This window comes from Oncorhynchus mykiss, chromosome 25 (genome assembly GCF_013265735.2).
Source record: "Oncorhynchus mykiss isolate Arlee chromosome 25, USDA_OmykA_1.1, whole genome shotgun sequence".
In the NCBI taxonomy this organism is placed as follows: Eukaryota; Metazoa; Chordata; class Actinopteri; order Salmoniformes; family Salmonidae; genus Oncorhynchus; species Oncorhynchus mykiss.
In genome coordinates, this window is record NC_048589.1 from 25,289,707 (window position 1) to 25,307,686 (window position 17,980).

A 17,980-nucleotide genomic window follows, 5' to 3' on the forward strand; every position below is an offset into this window, starting at 1 on the left:
ACAAAACATTGTGATAAAACAAATGTCTCTGTTGTTATCATGATTATGTTCTCATTCACTTGAGACTCTAGAGCACATATGTCAGAGTCAAGGCCCGCGGGCCACATCCGGCCCGCAAGAAGGTTTTTTACGGCCCCTGGGATGATCTTGATTTATTATTAGAACCGGCCCGCAGCAAGCCGGCAGCCCGCAGATCTTTTACACGCACCAATACTACATTTCCCACAATGCAAAGGTGACGCACCGAGCAGTAGGCTGCTTCATTTCAATATTTATTGGCACAGCAGTCGTCAGCATCACAGTAAAATTAACTTTCAGATACCCATCAAAAATGGCAAAACGGAAGGTGGATACTGAGAACCGGGGGTTTCAAACAAGGTGGGAGTCGGAGTATATGTTCACGAAGGTAGCTGGAAAACCTGTGTGTCTTCTGTGTGGAGAAAGTGTGGCGGTACTGAAAGAGTATAATCTGAGACGACATTATGAAACGAAACACGCGGACAAAAACAAGAATATGGACATGGAACAAAGGCTACAAAAGGCAGAGGAATTAAAACGAGGCCTCAAATCTCGACAGGCTCTGTTCAAAAAAGCCAAATCACAAGGCCAGGCTGCTGTCAAGGCCAGTTTTATTTTGGCAGAAGAGATCGCTAAATCAGCCCGGCCATTTACGGAGGGGGATTTCATCAAAAACTGCATGATTAAAGTTTGTGACGAAGTTTGCCCAGAAAAAAGGCAACTCTTTTTAAATGTGAGTCTGAGCAGAAACACCATTGCCGAGAGAGTAGACCAGTTGTCCATCAATCTAAAAGAGCAGCTTGTGAAAAAGGGAAAAGATTTTATTGCATATTCCTTGGCTGTGGATGAGAGCACCGACATTTCTGACATTGCCCAGTTGTCAATTTTCATCCGCGGAGTGGACTCCAACCTAAGCGTGACAGAGGAATTTTTGGCTTTACGTCCTATGCATGGCACAACTACGGGGCATGATTTGTATGAAGAGGTGTCAAGATGTGTAAATGAGATGGAGCTGCCTTGGGAAAAACTCGTGGGTTTGACAACCGGCGGAGCACCTGCGATGTGTGGACACAGGAGCGGACTGGTGGCGAAGATACGGGAAAAGATGCAAGAGGAAAACGCGACAGGTGAGCTGACAGCTTATCATTGTATCATACACCAGGAAGCGTTGTGCGGTAAAGCCTTGAAAATGGAGCATGTAATGAGCATCATCACGCGCACAGTTAACTTTATCAGAGCCAAAGGTTTGAATCACCGCCAGTTCAAGGCATTTCTGACGGAGTTAGAAACGGAGCATGGTGATTTGCCTTATCACACAGAGGTGCGATGGCTAAGCCAGGGAAAGGTGCTTCAAAGATGTTTCGAGCTTCGTGAGGAGATTTGTCTGTTCTTGGACAGCAAAGGGAAAGACACAACACAACTCCGAGACGAAATGTTTCTGTGTGAAATGGCTTTTCTGTGTGACATTACGAGTCATCTGAATGCAATAAACTTGCAGCTGCAGGGTCGGGATCGTGTCATCTCTGATATGTACAGTACAGTGAAGGCATTTAAAACCAAACTGACTCTGTGGGAGACGCAGATGCGGAAAGAAAATTTGAGCCACTTTCCCAGCTGCCAGACCATGAAAGAGAAGCTCTCTACCAGTGCGTTCCCGAGCACACAGTTGGCTGATAAAATAGGTATGCTTGCCGCTGACTTTCGACGCCGATTTGCTGACTTTGAAGCACAAAAAAGCAGGTTGGAACTGCTCGGTAACCCATTTGCTGTTGACGTGGAAAGCTCACCACCAAACCTCCAAATGGAGTTGATTGACCTCCAATGCAATGATGCACTGAGGGCAAAATATGCGGCAGTGGGTGCTGCGGAGTTCGCCCGTTTCCTCCCCGGCACAATGCCCCAGCTGCGCATCCAGGCTGCTCAAACGTTGTCTATGTTTGGCAGCACATACCTGTGTGAACAACTGTTTTCTTTGATGAACCTGAACAAAACATCACACAGAAGTCGACTTACTGCTGAACACCTCCACTCAATTCTGAGGATTTCTTCAGCTCAGAGCCTTACCCCGAACATTGATGAACTTGTGGAAAAGATGGGACACCACCAAGTATCACCCTCAACCTCAAACAAGTGAACATTACTGTGCAATCACATATTTAGAGTTTTTACTCAGTTCAAGTTTAAAAGTTAAAATTTAATATTTGTTTTCACTGCATGTTACTTCTCCTTAAACAAAGTGTTGTTTTTGATTAATAGATTTTTGCACTTTATTTTTTTGTATTTCAATCCAATTATATTTTAAAAATATTTCAGTTGAGTGGATGATAGAAAATTGCTATTATTGTTTTTTCTTTGAAGTAAATTTAGCCCACTTTTGCTAAAATAGAAAATATAGTCTACTGATGGTGCCTTGAATACCGGTTTCTTTCATTTAATGTTCATGTTATGGGGATATTTATATAAAGGAAATTTGTCTTTTGTGTCTGTTGAAAATTAAAGATTACTGACAGAGCCATAAGAAAATATTGCTTTATTTATCTGATCATATTGTAATATATTTGTTAGGTTTTCAGTAGGTTCAATTAGGTTCACTAGACTATATGCGTCATTTAAAAATTTTTCAATGAACATTCGAACAGTCCGGCCCTCGTCTTGTAGCTGATTTTTTTATTTGGCCCTCCGTCCATTTGACTTTGACACCCCTGCTCTAGAGTGTTCCACCAGATAATTCACAATTGAGATAAGGGTTTTTACAAACAATCATGAAACTCAGTTAATTGAACAGCACGTAAATCATGAATCAATGTCAATGGCAGACTTTCAGTCATTTTCAGTGAGAAACCTTCCAAATACCATTCAACCATCATGGAGACACAGCTAAAGGTATTCCATGTGTAAGGCCAAATGTCAAACCAAAGTCAATGTGAGAGGAAGCACCAAGTAGGAGTTCCTATTCTCACATGCTCTTGCTAATGACACAATCTAATTCCCTCCAGTGGGTCAGGGGCTTATTGTTCTTAGCTGTGTACAGTCCTGTGGCCAGAAGGAAACTCATCTACCATACGCAGACAGGGGACACAAGAGGGACATTTCCCAGACTTAGCTTACTCTTAAGGAAAATATTGTTGTGGTTGCTGAGATGGCAACAGGAGTGACGTTACTAATGCTAGCGAAAACATACATTGCCAAGATGCACAAATAATAATGTGAGAAGTGTGCAGGTTTGAGGTTTTCAATACCCCTTCGCTACAATTCCCATTGTATGAGGATAACTAGGAAAACATCCCATTGGAACAACATTTGAATTTAAATTAACAGAGCCTTAGAAAACGAATATGATCCATGGTAATCAACAGTGGGCCAATCCAAATTGTTCGTTTATGGATACGTAATGAGAGTTCTGATCCAGCCAATGACAATGAAGGTTTGTTGAATGTGATGGACCACCCACAAGTGTGACCAAGACTGATAATATTATAACTCCGTTGCATAACATCACAGAGTCCTTATGTTAACAACCTACATCATGAAGGACTTCCCACAGTATCTCACCTCAGTAATTTGGTCTAAAGTAAAAGAGAAAATTGACTTAAAGGAGTCCACATCGAGATGCAAAAAAAAACTCTGAATGGTACAGGGCAGTTTCGATTACACATTACTGCCCACGGGACTGAGTTGGACCCAATATTTTCTCATTACATGCACACGCCACTGTAGGAGGTTCTGAAACGGCATGATTACCCCTCCACATTTTGTGCATGAACACACTTCTGTAGCTCTGAATTTGTTAACCCTCTTTCCATAAAGCACAAAGGTAAAGGAGGAAAATAAAGTGCTTGTCAGGCTTGGAAGATGAAAGGGATTTTTGATTTGCACTGTTTGACTCTTTCTCTCGCACACTTTCTTTCTCCTACTCTATACGATGCATTTCAAAAGCTTTCGCCGGACCAGGTGGGTGAGACCCTCTTGAGAAATCAGACCCTTCAGTCCCCCAGTCAGATCTGCTTTCCAGGGTGCCACTTTGGAGAGAGAGAGAGGGTTACCATGGTAATCCAATATGCATGGTATCAAAACAACACCTGATTTCGCTGGAGGGTTGCTGTCTGTTGCTGCTTCATTTAGTGACAAGCAAGCTGAAGTCGTTTACAGATGAAAAGGCTTGCAGGTTGGATCAAACAACACTGCATCATCTGTCAACATGCCATTGAGCAAGGCGTTGACCCTGGTTGCTTCTGTGTGTCGCTCTGGGGGGTGGGAGGCTGTTAGATGACTAATGTGGTGTAGTTGTTGAGATGCTTCACTGCAAGTATATTATATGTTTTTTAAATGTTAAAATAAAAAAAAATAAAAAAAAAACACTTTGTCTTCTACATCCCTCCAGATCGCATCCTAATGGTGAAACTGTATTAATGGTCAAAGTAGTGAGGAGAAAGCAGGAGAACTGTACATGGTCGTCACACTTGGCTGAAGGGCTGACTGGGTTTGCAGTAGTGGAGAGATGTTCTCAGATGTGTATGCACAGAGAAGAGCTGTGGCGTTCATGGAATTTTGGATGATAGTAATTAGCCAACCAAATGACCATGGTCACCGTAATAACCGTTTGAATAGCACATTTTCTCTTCCGCACTTGACTGCATGTGTTGCCGTAGAAATATAACAAATTATTTATCTGTGTGCTGCTGTTGCAGGTAGGCGGGCATTGCTTAGACAACCTAAGACTCTTTGCAGCAAGGAGAAACAAAGTTAAATTAAATTACAGCAGAAGTGGACTCAAATGCCCGGCCGCCCCATCTTCAGTCAGCTGTTCGTTCCACAATATGCACTATACATACAAAAGTGGACACCCCTTGAAATTAGTGGATTTCGCTATTTCAGCCACACCCATTGCTGACAGGTGTATAAAATCGAGCACACGGCCATGCAATCTCTGTAGACAAACATTGTCAGTAGAATTGCCTTACTGAAGAGCTCAGTGACTTTCAATGTGGCACCGTCGTAGGATGCCACCTTTCTAACAAGTCACTTCGTCAAATATCTGCCCTGATAGTGCTGTCCCGGTCATCTGTAAGTGCTGTTATTGTGAAGTGGAAACATCTAGGCGCAACAACGGCTAAGCTTGAAGTGGTAGGCCACACAAGCTCACAGAACGGGACCGCCGAGTGATGTATTGCGTAAATAATCGTCTGTCCTCGGTTGCAACACTCACTACTGAGTTCCAAACCGCCTCTGGAAGCAACGTCAGCACAAGAACTGTTTGTTGGAAGCTTTCTGAAATGGGTTTCCATGGCTGAGCAGACGCATACAATCCAGAGATCACGATGTGCAAAGCCAAGCGTCAGCTGGAGTGGTGTAAAGCTCGCCACCATTGGACTCTTGAGCAGTGGAAACGCGTTCTCTGGAGTGATGAATCATGCTTCACCATCTGGCAGTCCAACAGACAAATCTGGGTTTGGCAGATTCCAGGAGAACACTACCTGCCCCAATGAATAGTGGCAACTATAAAGTTTGGTGGAGGACAAATAATTGGCTGGGGCTGCTTTTCATGGTTTGGGCTAGGCCCCTTAGTTCCAGTGAAGGGAAATCGTAATGCTACAGCATACAATGACATCCCAGACAATTCTGTGCTTCCAACTTTGTGGCAACAGTTTGGAGAAGTCTCTTTTCTCTTTCAGCATGACAATGCCCCTGTGCTCAGAGCGAGGTCCATACAGAAATGGTTTGTTGAGATCGGACGAACTTAACTGGCCAGCACAGAGCCCTGACCTCAACTCCATCGAACACCTTTGGGATGAATTTGATTGACCTAATCGCCCTACATCATTGCCCGACTTCACTAATGCTTTTGTGACTGAATGGAGTAAAGTCCCCTCAGCAATGTTCCAACATCTAGTGGAAAGCCTTCTCAGAAGAGTGGAGGCTGTTATAGCAGCAAAGGGGGGACCAACTCCATATTAATGTCCATGATTTTGGAATGAGATGTTTGATGAGCAGATGTCCACATACATTTGGCCATGTAGTGTAAGTCTGCCATTTCAGCTGAACTCCAGTACCATGTCTTTTAAAGCGCTTACTTTACTTTCAGCTCCATTTATTTATTCCTCTTCATTTCTGTGTACAATTTGGGATTGTCCTCTGATCAGCAAGCAGCTCACACTTTTAATTTGGTTTCACGGCATCAGTGCCAAAGAGTCAGGGGGTGGGGGAATAGGGGTGGAAGATATATTATGGTCTCAGCAGAGAGTAGTCTGGTGTCTCTTATTCTATTAGTGATGGGGAAAAATGTATAGTTACATATGACTTTATTTTGGGACAATATTATATCGATATTTGACAACCAAGTATCTTTTTTTTGCTACAGTTTTTTTTACTACAGCGCTAGTCTGCTGTACCTGCGCCAAAACTCTGGCATTTTTAATCCTATAGCTTATTCTGCATCTTTTAAAATAATGAGCCAACATGTTTTCAACACTTTATTTTCCCTGACTGACAAAACTAGTTTTCCTCATGTTCTCTCGTCTCTCTGCAGCAGACTTACAGTATAGTGAGCAACATGATTGAAACATCAGATTGTGATAAAATCACAGTATTTTAATTGCGATATATATTGAATCGTGAGAATCACAATAAATTCTGTTTCGGCACTTAAGTATAGTCATATTATCGTATCGTCAGGTCCTTAAGTATCATCATATATTATCGGCAGGTCCTTGAGTATCATCATATCTTATCGGCAGGTCCTTAAGTATCATCATATCGTCAAGTCCTTGAGTATCATCATATCTTATCGGCAGGTCCTTGAGTATCAACATATCTTATCGTCAGGTCCTTAAGTATCATCATATCTTATCGGCAGGTCCTTAAGTATCATCATATCTTATCGGCAGGTCGTTGAGTATCATCATATCTTATCGGCAGGTCCTTGAGTATCATCATATCTTATCGGCAGGTCCTTGAGTATCATCATATCTTATCGGCAGGTCCTTGGCAATTCCCAGCCCAACTTTCTATGATTTGAATATTTTCTATGAGACTCTCCACCTCCCCTCCCCACTTAACAGGTGACGCAGTAGAACCACTTAGCTCTTTAATACATTTTGGGAGAATTGCTTTGCTGTGGGTACAGTATGACTGTTGGATGAGCGAACTGGATAAAGAGCATCTTCGCTGGTTCTGTATAAAGATGACCTCTCCTTGTACCCTCTGACCTTTCTGAATTGGCTCATCACTTCTCTTTTATTATCAGTGATTGTTTTCAGATATCTTTTGATGTGGAGAAGTTGAATTGACCCCTGTGTAATCCATGATATAGGATTGGATTTCTTCATGGCTGGTTGACTATTTCTCTCTCTGCTCTATATACAGTGCATTCGGGAAGTATTCAGACCCCTTGACTTTTTCTATATTTTGTTACGTTACAGCCTTATACTAAAATATATATATTAGCCTAGTGGTTAGAGCATTGGACTAGTAACCGGTAGGTTGCAAGTTCAAACCCCCGAGCTGACAAGGTACAAATCTGTCGTTCTGCCCCTGAACAGGCAGTTAACCTACTGTTCCTAGGCCATCATTGAAAATAAGAATTTGTTCTTAACTGACTTGCCTGGTTAAATAAAGGTAAAATAAAAAAAATAAAAAAATGACTCTACACACAATACCCCATAGTTTTTGCACATTTATACCCTATTTCTCCCCAATTTCGATCGTGTCTCATTGCTGCAACTCCCAAATGGGCTCGGGAGGTGAAGATCGAGTCATGCGTCCTCCGAAACATGACCTGGGGGGGGGGGGGGGGTCGGATCGTTGAGGGGCAGCTCTTGGGGAACTGTGGGGGGGGATCTTGGAGGGCTGGTGGCCTGGTGGTTGGGAGCTTGGGCCGGTGGCTGATAGGTTGCTGGTTTGGGTCCCTGTTTTTGACCTTGTGGGTGATCTGTAGATTTGGTTGCTTCTGTGTAGATGTTGAGCAGCTTCATTGCAAGTAGATTTTATGTTTTAATATTCAATAATAATGAAGAAAAAAATAATCATAAATATATATATATATATATATATAAAGTACTCCAAGCGGGCTGTCATGTGCCTTTTACTGAGGAGTGGCTTCCGTCTGGCCATTCTACCATAAATGCCTGATAGGTGGAGTGTTGCAGAGATGGTTGTCCTTCTGGAAGGTTCTCCCATCTCCACAGAGGAACTCTGGAGCTCTGTCAGAGTGGCAATGAGTTCTTGTTCACCTCTCTGACCAAGGCCCCTCTTCCCCTATTGGTCAGTTTGGCTGGGCGGCCAGCTCTAGGAAATGTCTTGGTGGTTCCAAACCATTTAAGAATGATGGAGCCCCTGTGTTCTTGGGGACTTTCAGTGATGCAGAAATGTTTTGGTACCCTTCCCAGATCTGTGCCTCGACACAATCCTGTCCCGGACCTCTACGGACAATTCCTTCAACCTCATGGCTTGGTTTTTGCTCTGACATACACTGTCAACTGTGGAACTTATGTAGACAGAAGTGCCTTTCCAACTCCTGTCCAATCATTTGAATTTACCACAGGTGGACGTCAACCCTGTTGTAGTAACATTTCAAGGATGATCAATGGAAACAGAACAGAGGGTCTGAATACTTATGTAAATATGGTATTCCTGTTTTTATTATTTTTTATTTATCCATTTGCAAACATTTCTAAAAGCCTTGTCGCTTTGTCATTATGGGGTATTGTGTGTATTTTGATGGGAGAAAAAGTTATTTAATCCATTTTAGTAAAAAGGCTGTAATGTAACAAAATTGAGAAAGTCCAGAGGTCTGAATTAGTCAAGAAGAACAATTTTTAAGAGAAGTTCCACTTTGTAGAAGCATACTGTTGCTGGGTGAACAGGCAGTGCTTCTAGTGCTCACTGGAAATCTTGTAAAATCAAAATGAACAGAGTATGTCTAACCAGAAGCATCACAGGGCTCTGGTAGAAAAAGGACTCTTCATGTCCAGCCCAGTCCCTGACTGTCTGTCACAAACTGAGACCAAAGGCCACTATTTTCCCTATCATGTACAATATATCCAAACATCTCCCCTCACCAGAGAGATACTATCACAACAAACAGGATGATGCAAAGAAAATACAAGGATCTAGCCCTACCTGTGTTATTGAAAAGATAATGTGAAAAACAAGAGGGCTTGGTCCGACTTCAGACGATTCCACGAAAAAGCCACAAAGACCTGTCAGTAACCGATAGCTGCCTATCCAGATGGTACTATGGAAACGAAACTCAGAACAGCGGAGTGACCTAAACAGGGCCTAATTATCCAGGATGACACAACGACAGATGGGGAGAGTGGAAACAGGGGCCTGGTGCTTTGGCTTGTAAAAACAACAAAGGAGCACGTTGGCCCTTCCGTAAGATATCTGGCCGCTTGGATCCAGCTATGCACGCATGCAGTGGTCCGGACACATGACGGAACTCTGAGCAGGATGATCTGTAAACACAGGGCTTTGATCCCTGGAAAGACTCACATCTGGAATGTAGGGGGGTGAGGGGAATAGCCCAGGACATTGTGGTGGTGTCCCAGGGCAGGATATGGATACGGGATAGTTGGCCCCGTCCCATACCATGAGTAAGTTCCTCTTTGGCTCAACCACATCTGAGTTGATTTATACTTTCCCTCTTTCTCTATATAGTCCTTTAAGAGAAGATTATCTACCACAATGTTTTAGGCAATTTTGATATCCACTTTAATTTAGTCGACATCGGACTGGAAGCAATATATCACTTTATCAAGAAATTATTTTGCTTTTTTATGCAAATTTCATCTGGCAAAGTGCAATCTATTTTATTTAACCTTTATTTACCAGGAAGTGCTCATTGAGATTTAAAATATATTTTTCAAGAGCGTCCTGGCCAAGATAGGCAGCACCAAGTCATTACAAAAATGACAGACAAACAACATGAAAAACTACAAGTAATCTAGTAAAAACCATAGAATTCACATAGAGTATAACAAAATCAAAAACAGCAAATTAAAAACATTGACAGGTCAGGGAATCAGACTCAAGATCATGCATCAGTGATTTAAAAATACCAATCGGGACAAGTTCTTCCAGTTTAAAAATATTTTGTAAGGCGTTCCAAGATGATGGCGCAGAGTACATAAAAGCCCTTTTACCAAATTCAGTTCGGACATTTGGAACAGTTAGCAGGATAAAGTCCAGCGAACGAAGAGAGTACCCACCACATTTCTGAACAATAAAAATGCCCAAATAAAAAGGTAGTAAACCCCAAATGGCTTTGTAAATAAAAGTATACCAGTGCCTGAGCCTACGAGTGACTAGAGAAGGCCAGCCAACCTGGTATACAAAGTGCAGTGGTGGGTAAGGGATTTGCAGTTTAAAATAAATCTCAAAAAGTGCCATGTTAAAGGGTGTCAATTGATCTCAAACACTGAGCGGAAGCATTCATATATAAAATATTCCCATAGTCTAGTAAAGGCATACATGTAGCTGATACTAGCATCCTTCTGGCTTCAAAAGAAAAAGAGTCCGTATTCCTAAAATAAAATCCTAATTTCAGCTTCAATTTTTTTGTAAGTTGTTGAATATGCAATTTAAAAGAGAGGCCGTCATCAATTAAAATTCCAAGATATTTATATGAGTTTACAACCTCAATCTCCTTGCCCTGACAGGTAGTAATGGGTGAAAGGTTCAGAGGAATATTTCTTGCTTTAGAAAACGCCATTAGTTTAGTTTTGTCAGTATTGAGGATAAGCTTCAATTGACACAAGGTATGTTGAACAGTATAAAAAGCTGTTTGCAAGTTCTGGAAAGCTTTTGTTAGAGACGAGGCACAACAGTAAATGACAGTATCATCAGCATAAAAATTTAAGTTGCTCATTTTGTACATTTTTGTCTAAATCATTTATATATAAATAGTGAATAAGAGAGGACCAAGTACAGAGCCTTGGGGCACACCATTAAAGACAGACAATTTTAACAGACATAAGCCCATCAAATTGAGTGCACTGAGTTCTATTAGACAGATAGTTAGCAAACCATGCAACTGCATGATCTGAAAGACCTACACTCGACAATCTTTGCCTTTAGTATAGCATGATCAACTGTATCAAAAGCCTTAGAGAGATCAATAAAAAGTGAGACACAGTGCTGTTTTTTTCAAGGGCTTCAGTGATATCATTTAAAACCTTCATGGCTGCTGTAATTGTGCTATGCTTCTTCCTGAAGCCCGATTGGTACATTGATAAAATAGAGTTAGTAAATAGAAACTCTTTTAGCTGTTCACTCACAAGGGTTTAAAGTATTTTCACCAGGTGTGACAGCTTTGAGATTGGCCTAAAATTATTTGAAAGAGTTGGATCTCCCCCTTTTAAAAGTGGTAGGACATACTGATTTCCAGATTTTCAGAATTTCATTACATTCCAGGGTTAGATTGAACAGATATGTAAGTGGTTCAGCTATGAAATCAGCTGCCAGATTTAAAAAGCAGGGATCCAAAAGATCAGGACCTGCAGGCTTTCTCTGATCTAAGGATTTCATGGCTTTATGTACCACCTGCACTGAGAATGGCAAAAAGCTAAAAGTTTGACCAGCTCTCACTGGTTCACCCACACAGGGTTGTACAGAGACAGAGGACACTGAATCAAACAGCCTACCAGATGATACAATGTGCTCATTGAAACAATTCAGCATTTCAGTTTTGTCATATACAGCAACAGAGTCCTTCAACACACATGACGGTAATTCATTAACATTACTGTTACCAGACATAGACTTAATAGCCTTCTAAAATTATCTAGGATCATTCAGGTTATCAGTGGTAACAGACATAAAATATTCAGACTTGGCCTTCCTGAGAAGAAAATAACACTTCTTTCGTAACTGCCTAAAAATAAGCCAATCAGCATCAGAACATGATTTCCTTGCTTTAGCCCAGGCTAGATTACGGTCGTGAATAATACAAACAGCTCAGAAGAAAACCACGGATTATCCCGCCCTTTAACCCTGAACCTGCGGAATGGGGCATGTTTGTTTACTATTTGGAAAAAAACATCATGAAAGAATTTCCAGGCAGTTTCCACATCAGGGATAAGCTCAATCTTGCCCCAGTCAAAATAAAACAAATCATGAAAGAAAGCCTGCTCATTAAAACACTTCAAATGTCTCTTATGAATAAAATGTGGGTTTGTCTTAGGAACCTTAGTTTTTCTAACAGCAACAACAGCACAATGGTCACTTAAATCATTACAAAAAAACACCAACCGCAGAATATTTATGTGGAACATTGGTCAATATCAAATCAATCAGGGTAGATTTATCTGGGCATTTAAGATTTGGGTGAGTGGGTGAATTAATCAACTGAGTAAGATTCATAGAATTACAAAACATTTTTAAATCATCAGACACCGGCTTTAACCAACACCAGTTGAGATCACCAATCAAGATCATTTCACTGTAAAGAAGTTTAGATATAAGGTTCGTCAAAGAAGAAAATGAATCACCGAGAGCAGAGGGGGGTCTATAACAGCCAATCACAGTTATAAAGAGCCAGAGGGGGGTCTATAACAGCCAATCACAGTTATAGAGAGACCCTTTGAAACCTCAACATTCAAAGCAAGAAATTCCAACTGTTTACAAATAGTGTCAGACTTTGCCACACTTACAGGGACTCTAGTTCTTACATATATAGCCACACCCCCACCTTTCTTAACTCGATCAGTGCGATAAACATTGTAACCACTTATACAAATATCCTTATCAAAAACAGATTTGCTGAGCCAGGTTTCAGAAAACACAATTACATCAGCATCAGTTGATTTAGCCCAAATCCTAACCCCACCAATTTTTGACAACAGGCTGCATACATTTACATGAAAAATACCAAAACCAGATCTTGATTTAAAATCAGAGGGGGTTTGGAGACATTGCATATCAGGGCCAGGGTTAGGTTGCACGTTACCTGATATCAACAATAGAAGGATAACGAGGCACCTCTGTTTAATAACCGTGCACGGCTTCTCTTTTTTAAGAGATCTTCTGCAAGCGAATTCTACAAGTGAGTTTCCAGACAGTACAAAAAAGTAATTTAAAACCATTAGACTTTGGTAGTGACACACATTCGTACTGTTCACATCATGCCACAAATACATCGGCACTTGGATGAGTGGATGCAGACGCTGACAAGACCAATTAAGTCAGCTTTTTATTTACACTGCAGCTTATCATACTGTCAGACACTGTGTGGTTGGGTTAAAGAAGATAGCCCCCATTGGAAGTAAATTTAAGATAAGAGGACATATTTTGAGTGGGTAACCTATGATAATGTCCAAGGCCCGGCCACAAGAATGCCCAGTCCACATTAGGCAGGGCTTTCTCTCAGGAAAAAAAAAGTGCTTGTTGTTATATTCTATTACTTTTCCTGATAAGCCTATGCTGTTTTTGGCACAAGCAGCCAATGGCTATTGTTAATGAACTATAGTCTGTATTCCTGAACACAGCTGCTATGGAGTAAACTTGTCACTCAATATGTCCAAAACGGCACCTTTTTTTAGGAACATTTGGCATCTAACTTTAGTCCATCAACAGCCTACTTTCTCCATTACATATGACTTTTATCCTAAATATTACATTATTTTCTATCCACAGTGACGAATAAGAAGCCGTCCCATGTGTCCATCACCAAGGTGAAGCAGTTCCAGGGCTCCTTGTCCTTCAGTAAGAGGTCAATGTGGACCATCGACCAGCTGAGACAGGTCAACGGCTGTGACCCCAACCGAGTGAGTTTACAGTACACTGAACTTATATCTCCAGGGATTCATTTTTCCTGACCACATGACCTGACTGTTTCAGCAGGACAAATTCCAAATCACCCCCTAGAGACTGGTTCATGCGTGCAGTCTTTTTCTATCTCTCTTTGTTTCTATAATTCCGTCTCTTTTTCCAAGGACTGTCCGGAGTTTGACTTGGCGTTCGACAATGCCTTTGACCAGTGGGTGGCTGGTTCGGCCGGCGAGAAGTGCACCTTTATCCAGATCCTCCACCACACCTGCCAGCGCTACAGCTCTCAGAGCAAGCCAGAGTTTGTCAACTGTCAGCCCAAACTGCTGGGAGGTAAGAGACACAGTGACAAGACATCTCTCTCTCGTGCTCTCTCTCACTTTCGCTATCTTTATGAAAGTGTCAGAGCTAGTGTTCTCACTCAAAGGTTTGTGGACTGGTTTTTCGACTTCTAAAAAGGAAAACTTGCATTTTAAGGCATTCTACTGGAAAGTACTTCATTCTGTATGTAGAGAATGTTCAGTTCTCATTTATATAACGACACTGAGTAATTATTCCCATTGGCTTTGCAGAATATTCATTTTGAGGATCATTTATCCTGAGACGATGGAAAAGCCAGTCCACTGGGAACTAACCTTTAGTCCCAAGAAATAAAAACACACTCCCACTTCCTCTAATTACTAAACATAAACTCAAGCTTATTAAAAAAACATACTTCACATTCCTAAGTTAACAACGCATTCAATTCCCTTATGATTTGGAAACCTACACAAGTCATATGTAGTCATTTCCGGGGTGTAGCATGTTAGAGTTACAGGCAGAAGGTACTGGTTGAGATGGAACGTTTCTTCTGTGTTCCAAGGATTTGTGTAAGACCCTGCTCCTCTTCTTAATCAGCTATTGATCTGTTTACCCTCTAGCCTCATCTTTCAACAACACTGAGGCTCTTTTATTGTTCATGGTGGTATTAATGGTAACACATCCTGATCCTCAGAACCCATGGCCTCTAGCTCTGTGGCCTCTAGCTCTGTGGCCTCTAGCTCTGTGGCCTCTAGCTCTGTGGCCCCTAGCTCTGTGGCCCCTAGCTCCGTGGCTCCTAGCTCCGTGGCCCCTAGCTCCGTGGCCCCTAGCTCCGTGGCCCCTAGCTCCGTGGCCCCTAGCTCCGTGGCCTCTAGCTCTGTGGCCTCTGCCCAATGATATCTTGCTCTGTGGTCTCCCTAGTGGTCTCTCCCTAGTGGTCTCTCCTTAGTGGTCTCTCCCTAGTGGTCTCTCCCCAGTGGTCTCTAGCTCCATGGTCTTTCCCCAGTGGTCTCTAGCTCCATGGTCTCTCCCCAGTGGTCTCTCCAGAGTGGTCTCTAGCTCCATCTTCTCTCCCGAGTGGTCTCTAGCTCCATGAACTCTCCCCAGTGGTCTCTAGCTCCATGGTCTCTCCCGAGTGGTCTCTAGCTCCATGGTCTCTCCCCAGTGGGCTCTAGCTCCATGGTCTCTCCAGAGTGGTCTCTAGCTCCATGGTCTCTCCCCAGTGGTCTCTAGCTCCATGGTCTCTGCCCAGTGGTCTCTAGCTCCATGGTCTCTCCCCAGTGGTCTCTAGCTCCATGGACTCTACCCAAACTGTGCTAATATATCCTCCAAACACCAGCTTCGAGGGCATTATCACTTTTATACTTCGGGTTAGCAACATTCTTATCTCTTTCTTGCTAGCTAGCAAACGACCGCTAACCTACAGTCATGTAAAACAATGCAGAAATAATAACAACAGTAACGACATTTGTTTAAGCTGTTTTCCATTGACATTTATTTGTATTCATCCATAACAATGAGCTAATGAGGCACGATTTTGCCTGGCATAGAAAATGTGCTCTCTCGTTAGGACACTGTTGTTCAGAGGAGCTAGCCAACAACACAGCTAACACAAACACTTTAAACACTGAAGCTGTTAAGACTGCAAACTAGCTGCACTTTGTTTCGTTTTAAATTTTTTCAATTGACATTTCTTTGTATATAGCCATAAAAATGATTCATGATTTTGACGGGCTGAGAAAAACTGCCTGCCTCTCCCTCTCTCTCCTCCCAACTCCCGACCCCTACAAGTTCATTACTATGGGACAGTTGGAGATCGAATTTGAATATTGAAATAATGTTGCAAATGTCAGAGAGACAGACAAGTTTTATACAAATCTCTGCTGTTGAGAACTAAATGTTAGTCTAAAAGAAATGTGAGATAATGTATAGATGCTTTTTATAGTGGAGATCAAGTTTATAACTTCCCTGTCAGGGCTGATGAGACAGTGGATTGCGCAGTCAGATGGAACAGAGGAAATAGGCATTTTAACATCATAGATGTATCCGGTGGTAACTTGTGGAATAGACACCGGCTGGATAGCGCTTTTAACCAATCCGCATTCAGGATTAGACCCACCCGTTGTATAAAATGAATATATACACTGAGTATACAAAACATTATGTTATGCTCGTTCTATAACATAGACGTAGGAGGTGAACGCTATGATCCCTTATTGTTATATACACTTGTGTGTCAGTGTAGATAAAGGGGAGGAGACGGGATAAACAGGATACATTTTTAAGGCTTGAGACATGGATGGTGTAGGTGTGCCATTCCTAAGGGTGAATGGGCAAGACAAAATATTTAAGTGCCTTTGTAAAGGTGAAGATAGTAGGTGCCAGGCGCACCGGTTTGTGTCAAGAACTGCAAGGCTGCTGGGTATTTCACGCTCAACAGTTTCCTGTGTGTATCAAGAATAATCCCATACCCAAAGGACATCCAGCCAACTTGGCACTGTGGGAAGCATTGGAGTCAACATGGGCCATCAGCCCTGTGGAATGCTTTTGACACTTGTCGAGTCAATTCCCCGACAAATTGAGGTGGTTCTGAGGGCAAAAGGGAAGGGGGGGGGGGGGGGGGGGGGGGTCGGCTTGCAACTCAGTATTAGGAAGGTGTTCCTAATGTTTGGTATACTCGGTGAATGTTTCACCCTTGTGCAACAACAAATACCGTACCAGTCAAAAGTTTGGACACACCTACTCATTCCAGGGTTTTTCTTTATTTTTACTATTTTCTACATTGTAGAATAACAGTGAAGCCATCAAAAATATGAAATAACACATATGGAATCATGTAGTGTCTAAAAAAGCATTAAATAAATCAAAATATATATTTTGAGATTCTTCAAAGTATCCACCCTTTGCCTTGATGACAGCTTTGCACAGTTTTGGCATTCTCTCAACCAGCTTAAATTATTCCGTATGTGTTTTTTCATAGTGTTCTAAATTGCAGAAAATAGTACAAATAAAGAAAAACCCTGGAATGAGTAGGTGTGTCCAAACTTCTAACTGGTACTCTAGGCCTATACATGTGTAGTAGATGTCAAACCCTTTACACAAAGCACTTGCAATATTGGTTTCTTATGGAACAGTAGCTCCAGTATTTGGCATCGGTTATTCATTGTTTTAATGTCAACCTGCTCAACCGGTAATTGACTTAAGAGATTCGTTTCACTATCATTATCCGATCCACAATTCTGTTATCAATTGAATACACGTTATATTAGATACAGGCTTTAGAAAGAAATTGACCTGACATTGCGCTTCCTGCTCAGTCTTCTCACATGACTCTCATCTCACATGCCATAATGAGTAGTGTGACTGACAGCCCAGCCAGAGACCTAGTGACAGGAGGAGAGGATGTCCGAGTGCTGCCACCACTGTCCCCTCCAGTTTAAGTCTCACACCAGTGCAAAACAAAAATCATGACGCTGCTCAGGTGTGGGACAATAACTGTGTGGGACGCCTCTCTTCTGACTCACCTATCTGGGGATGACAGAAACCCAACTACAAAGTTCTCAGTTTAGTGGAACAGAACCACAGTCCAGATTCATACACATATGCAGTAATATATTAGAAAGTTTGCTATAGGTATAGCTCAACCCTTTAGTGCAACTACAGTATTGTATTGCACAGGACTGTACTATAGAAAAATCCATTTAGCTACACTGGACTTGTACCTTCCCAGATAACAAGAACATTCCATCAGTCCATGTAACAATGAACAAGGTTCGTTCCATTGAACCTGACCTGATTGTCACAAAGAACACAAATCGAGTCAACGGGTCAGAGGCACCATGTTGTCGTTTATGCACTACCTTGTTGGGGTTGACATGGTCACTATAATGGTGCCTGT

At 41.9% G+C, this 17,980-nt stretch overlaps 1 protein-coding gene across 2 annotated transcripts in view; it reads left to right on the forward strand.

Annotated features, from left to right (window-relative positions):
• The window catches only part of LOC110505701 (syntaxin-binding protein 6), a 107,787-nt gene that overhangs the window by 67,709 nt on the left and 22,098 nt on the right, over nucleotides 1–17,980 (forward strand). For both annotated transcript variants that reach the window (XM_021585092.2, XM_021585093.2), the window contains exons 2-3: nucleotides 13,651–13,781; nucleotides 13,950–14,115. In XM_021585092.2, coding sequence (XP_021440767.1) covers nucleotides 13,651–13,781; nucleotides 13,950–14,115 — 297 coding nt within the window. The remainder of the gene's footprint in view (nucleotides 1–13,650; nucleotides 13,782–13,949; nucleotides 14,116–17,980) is intronic.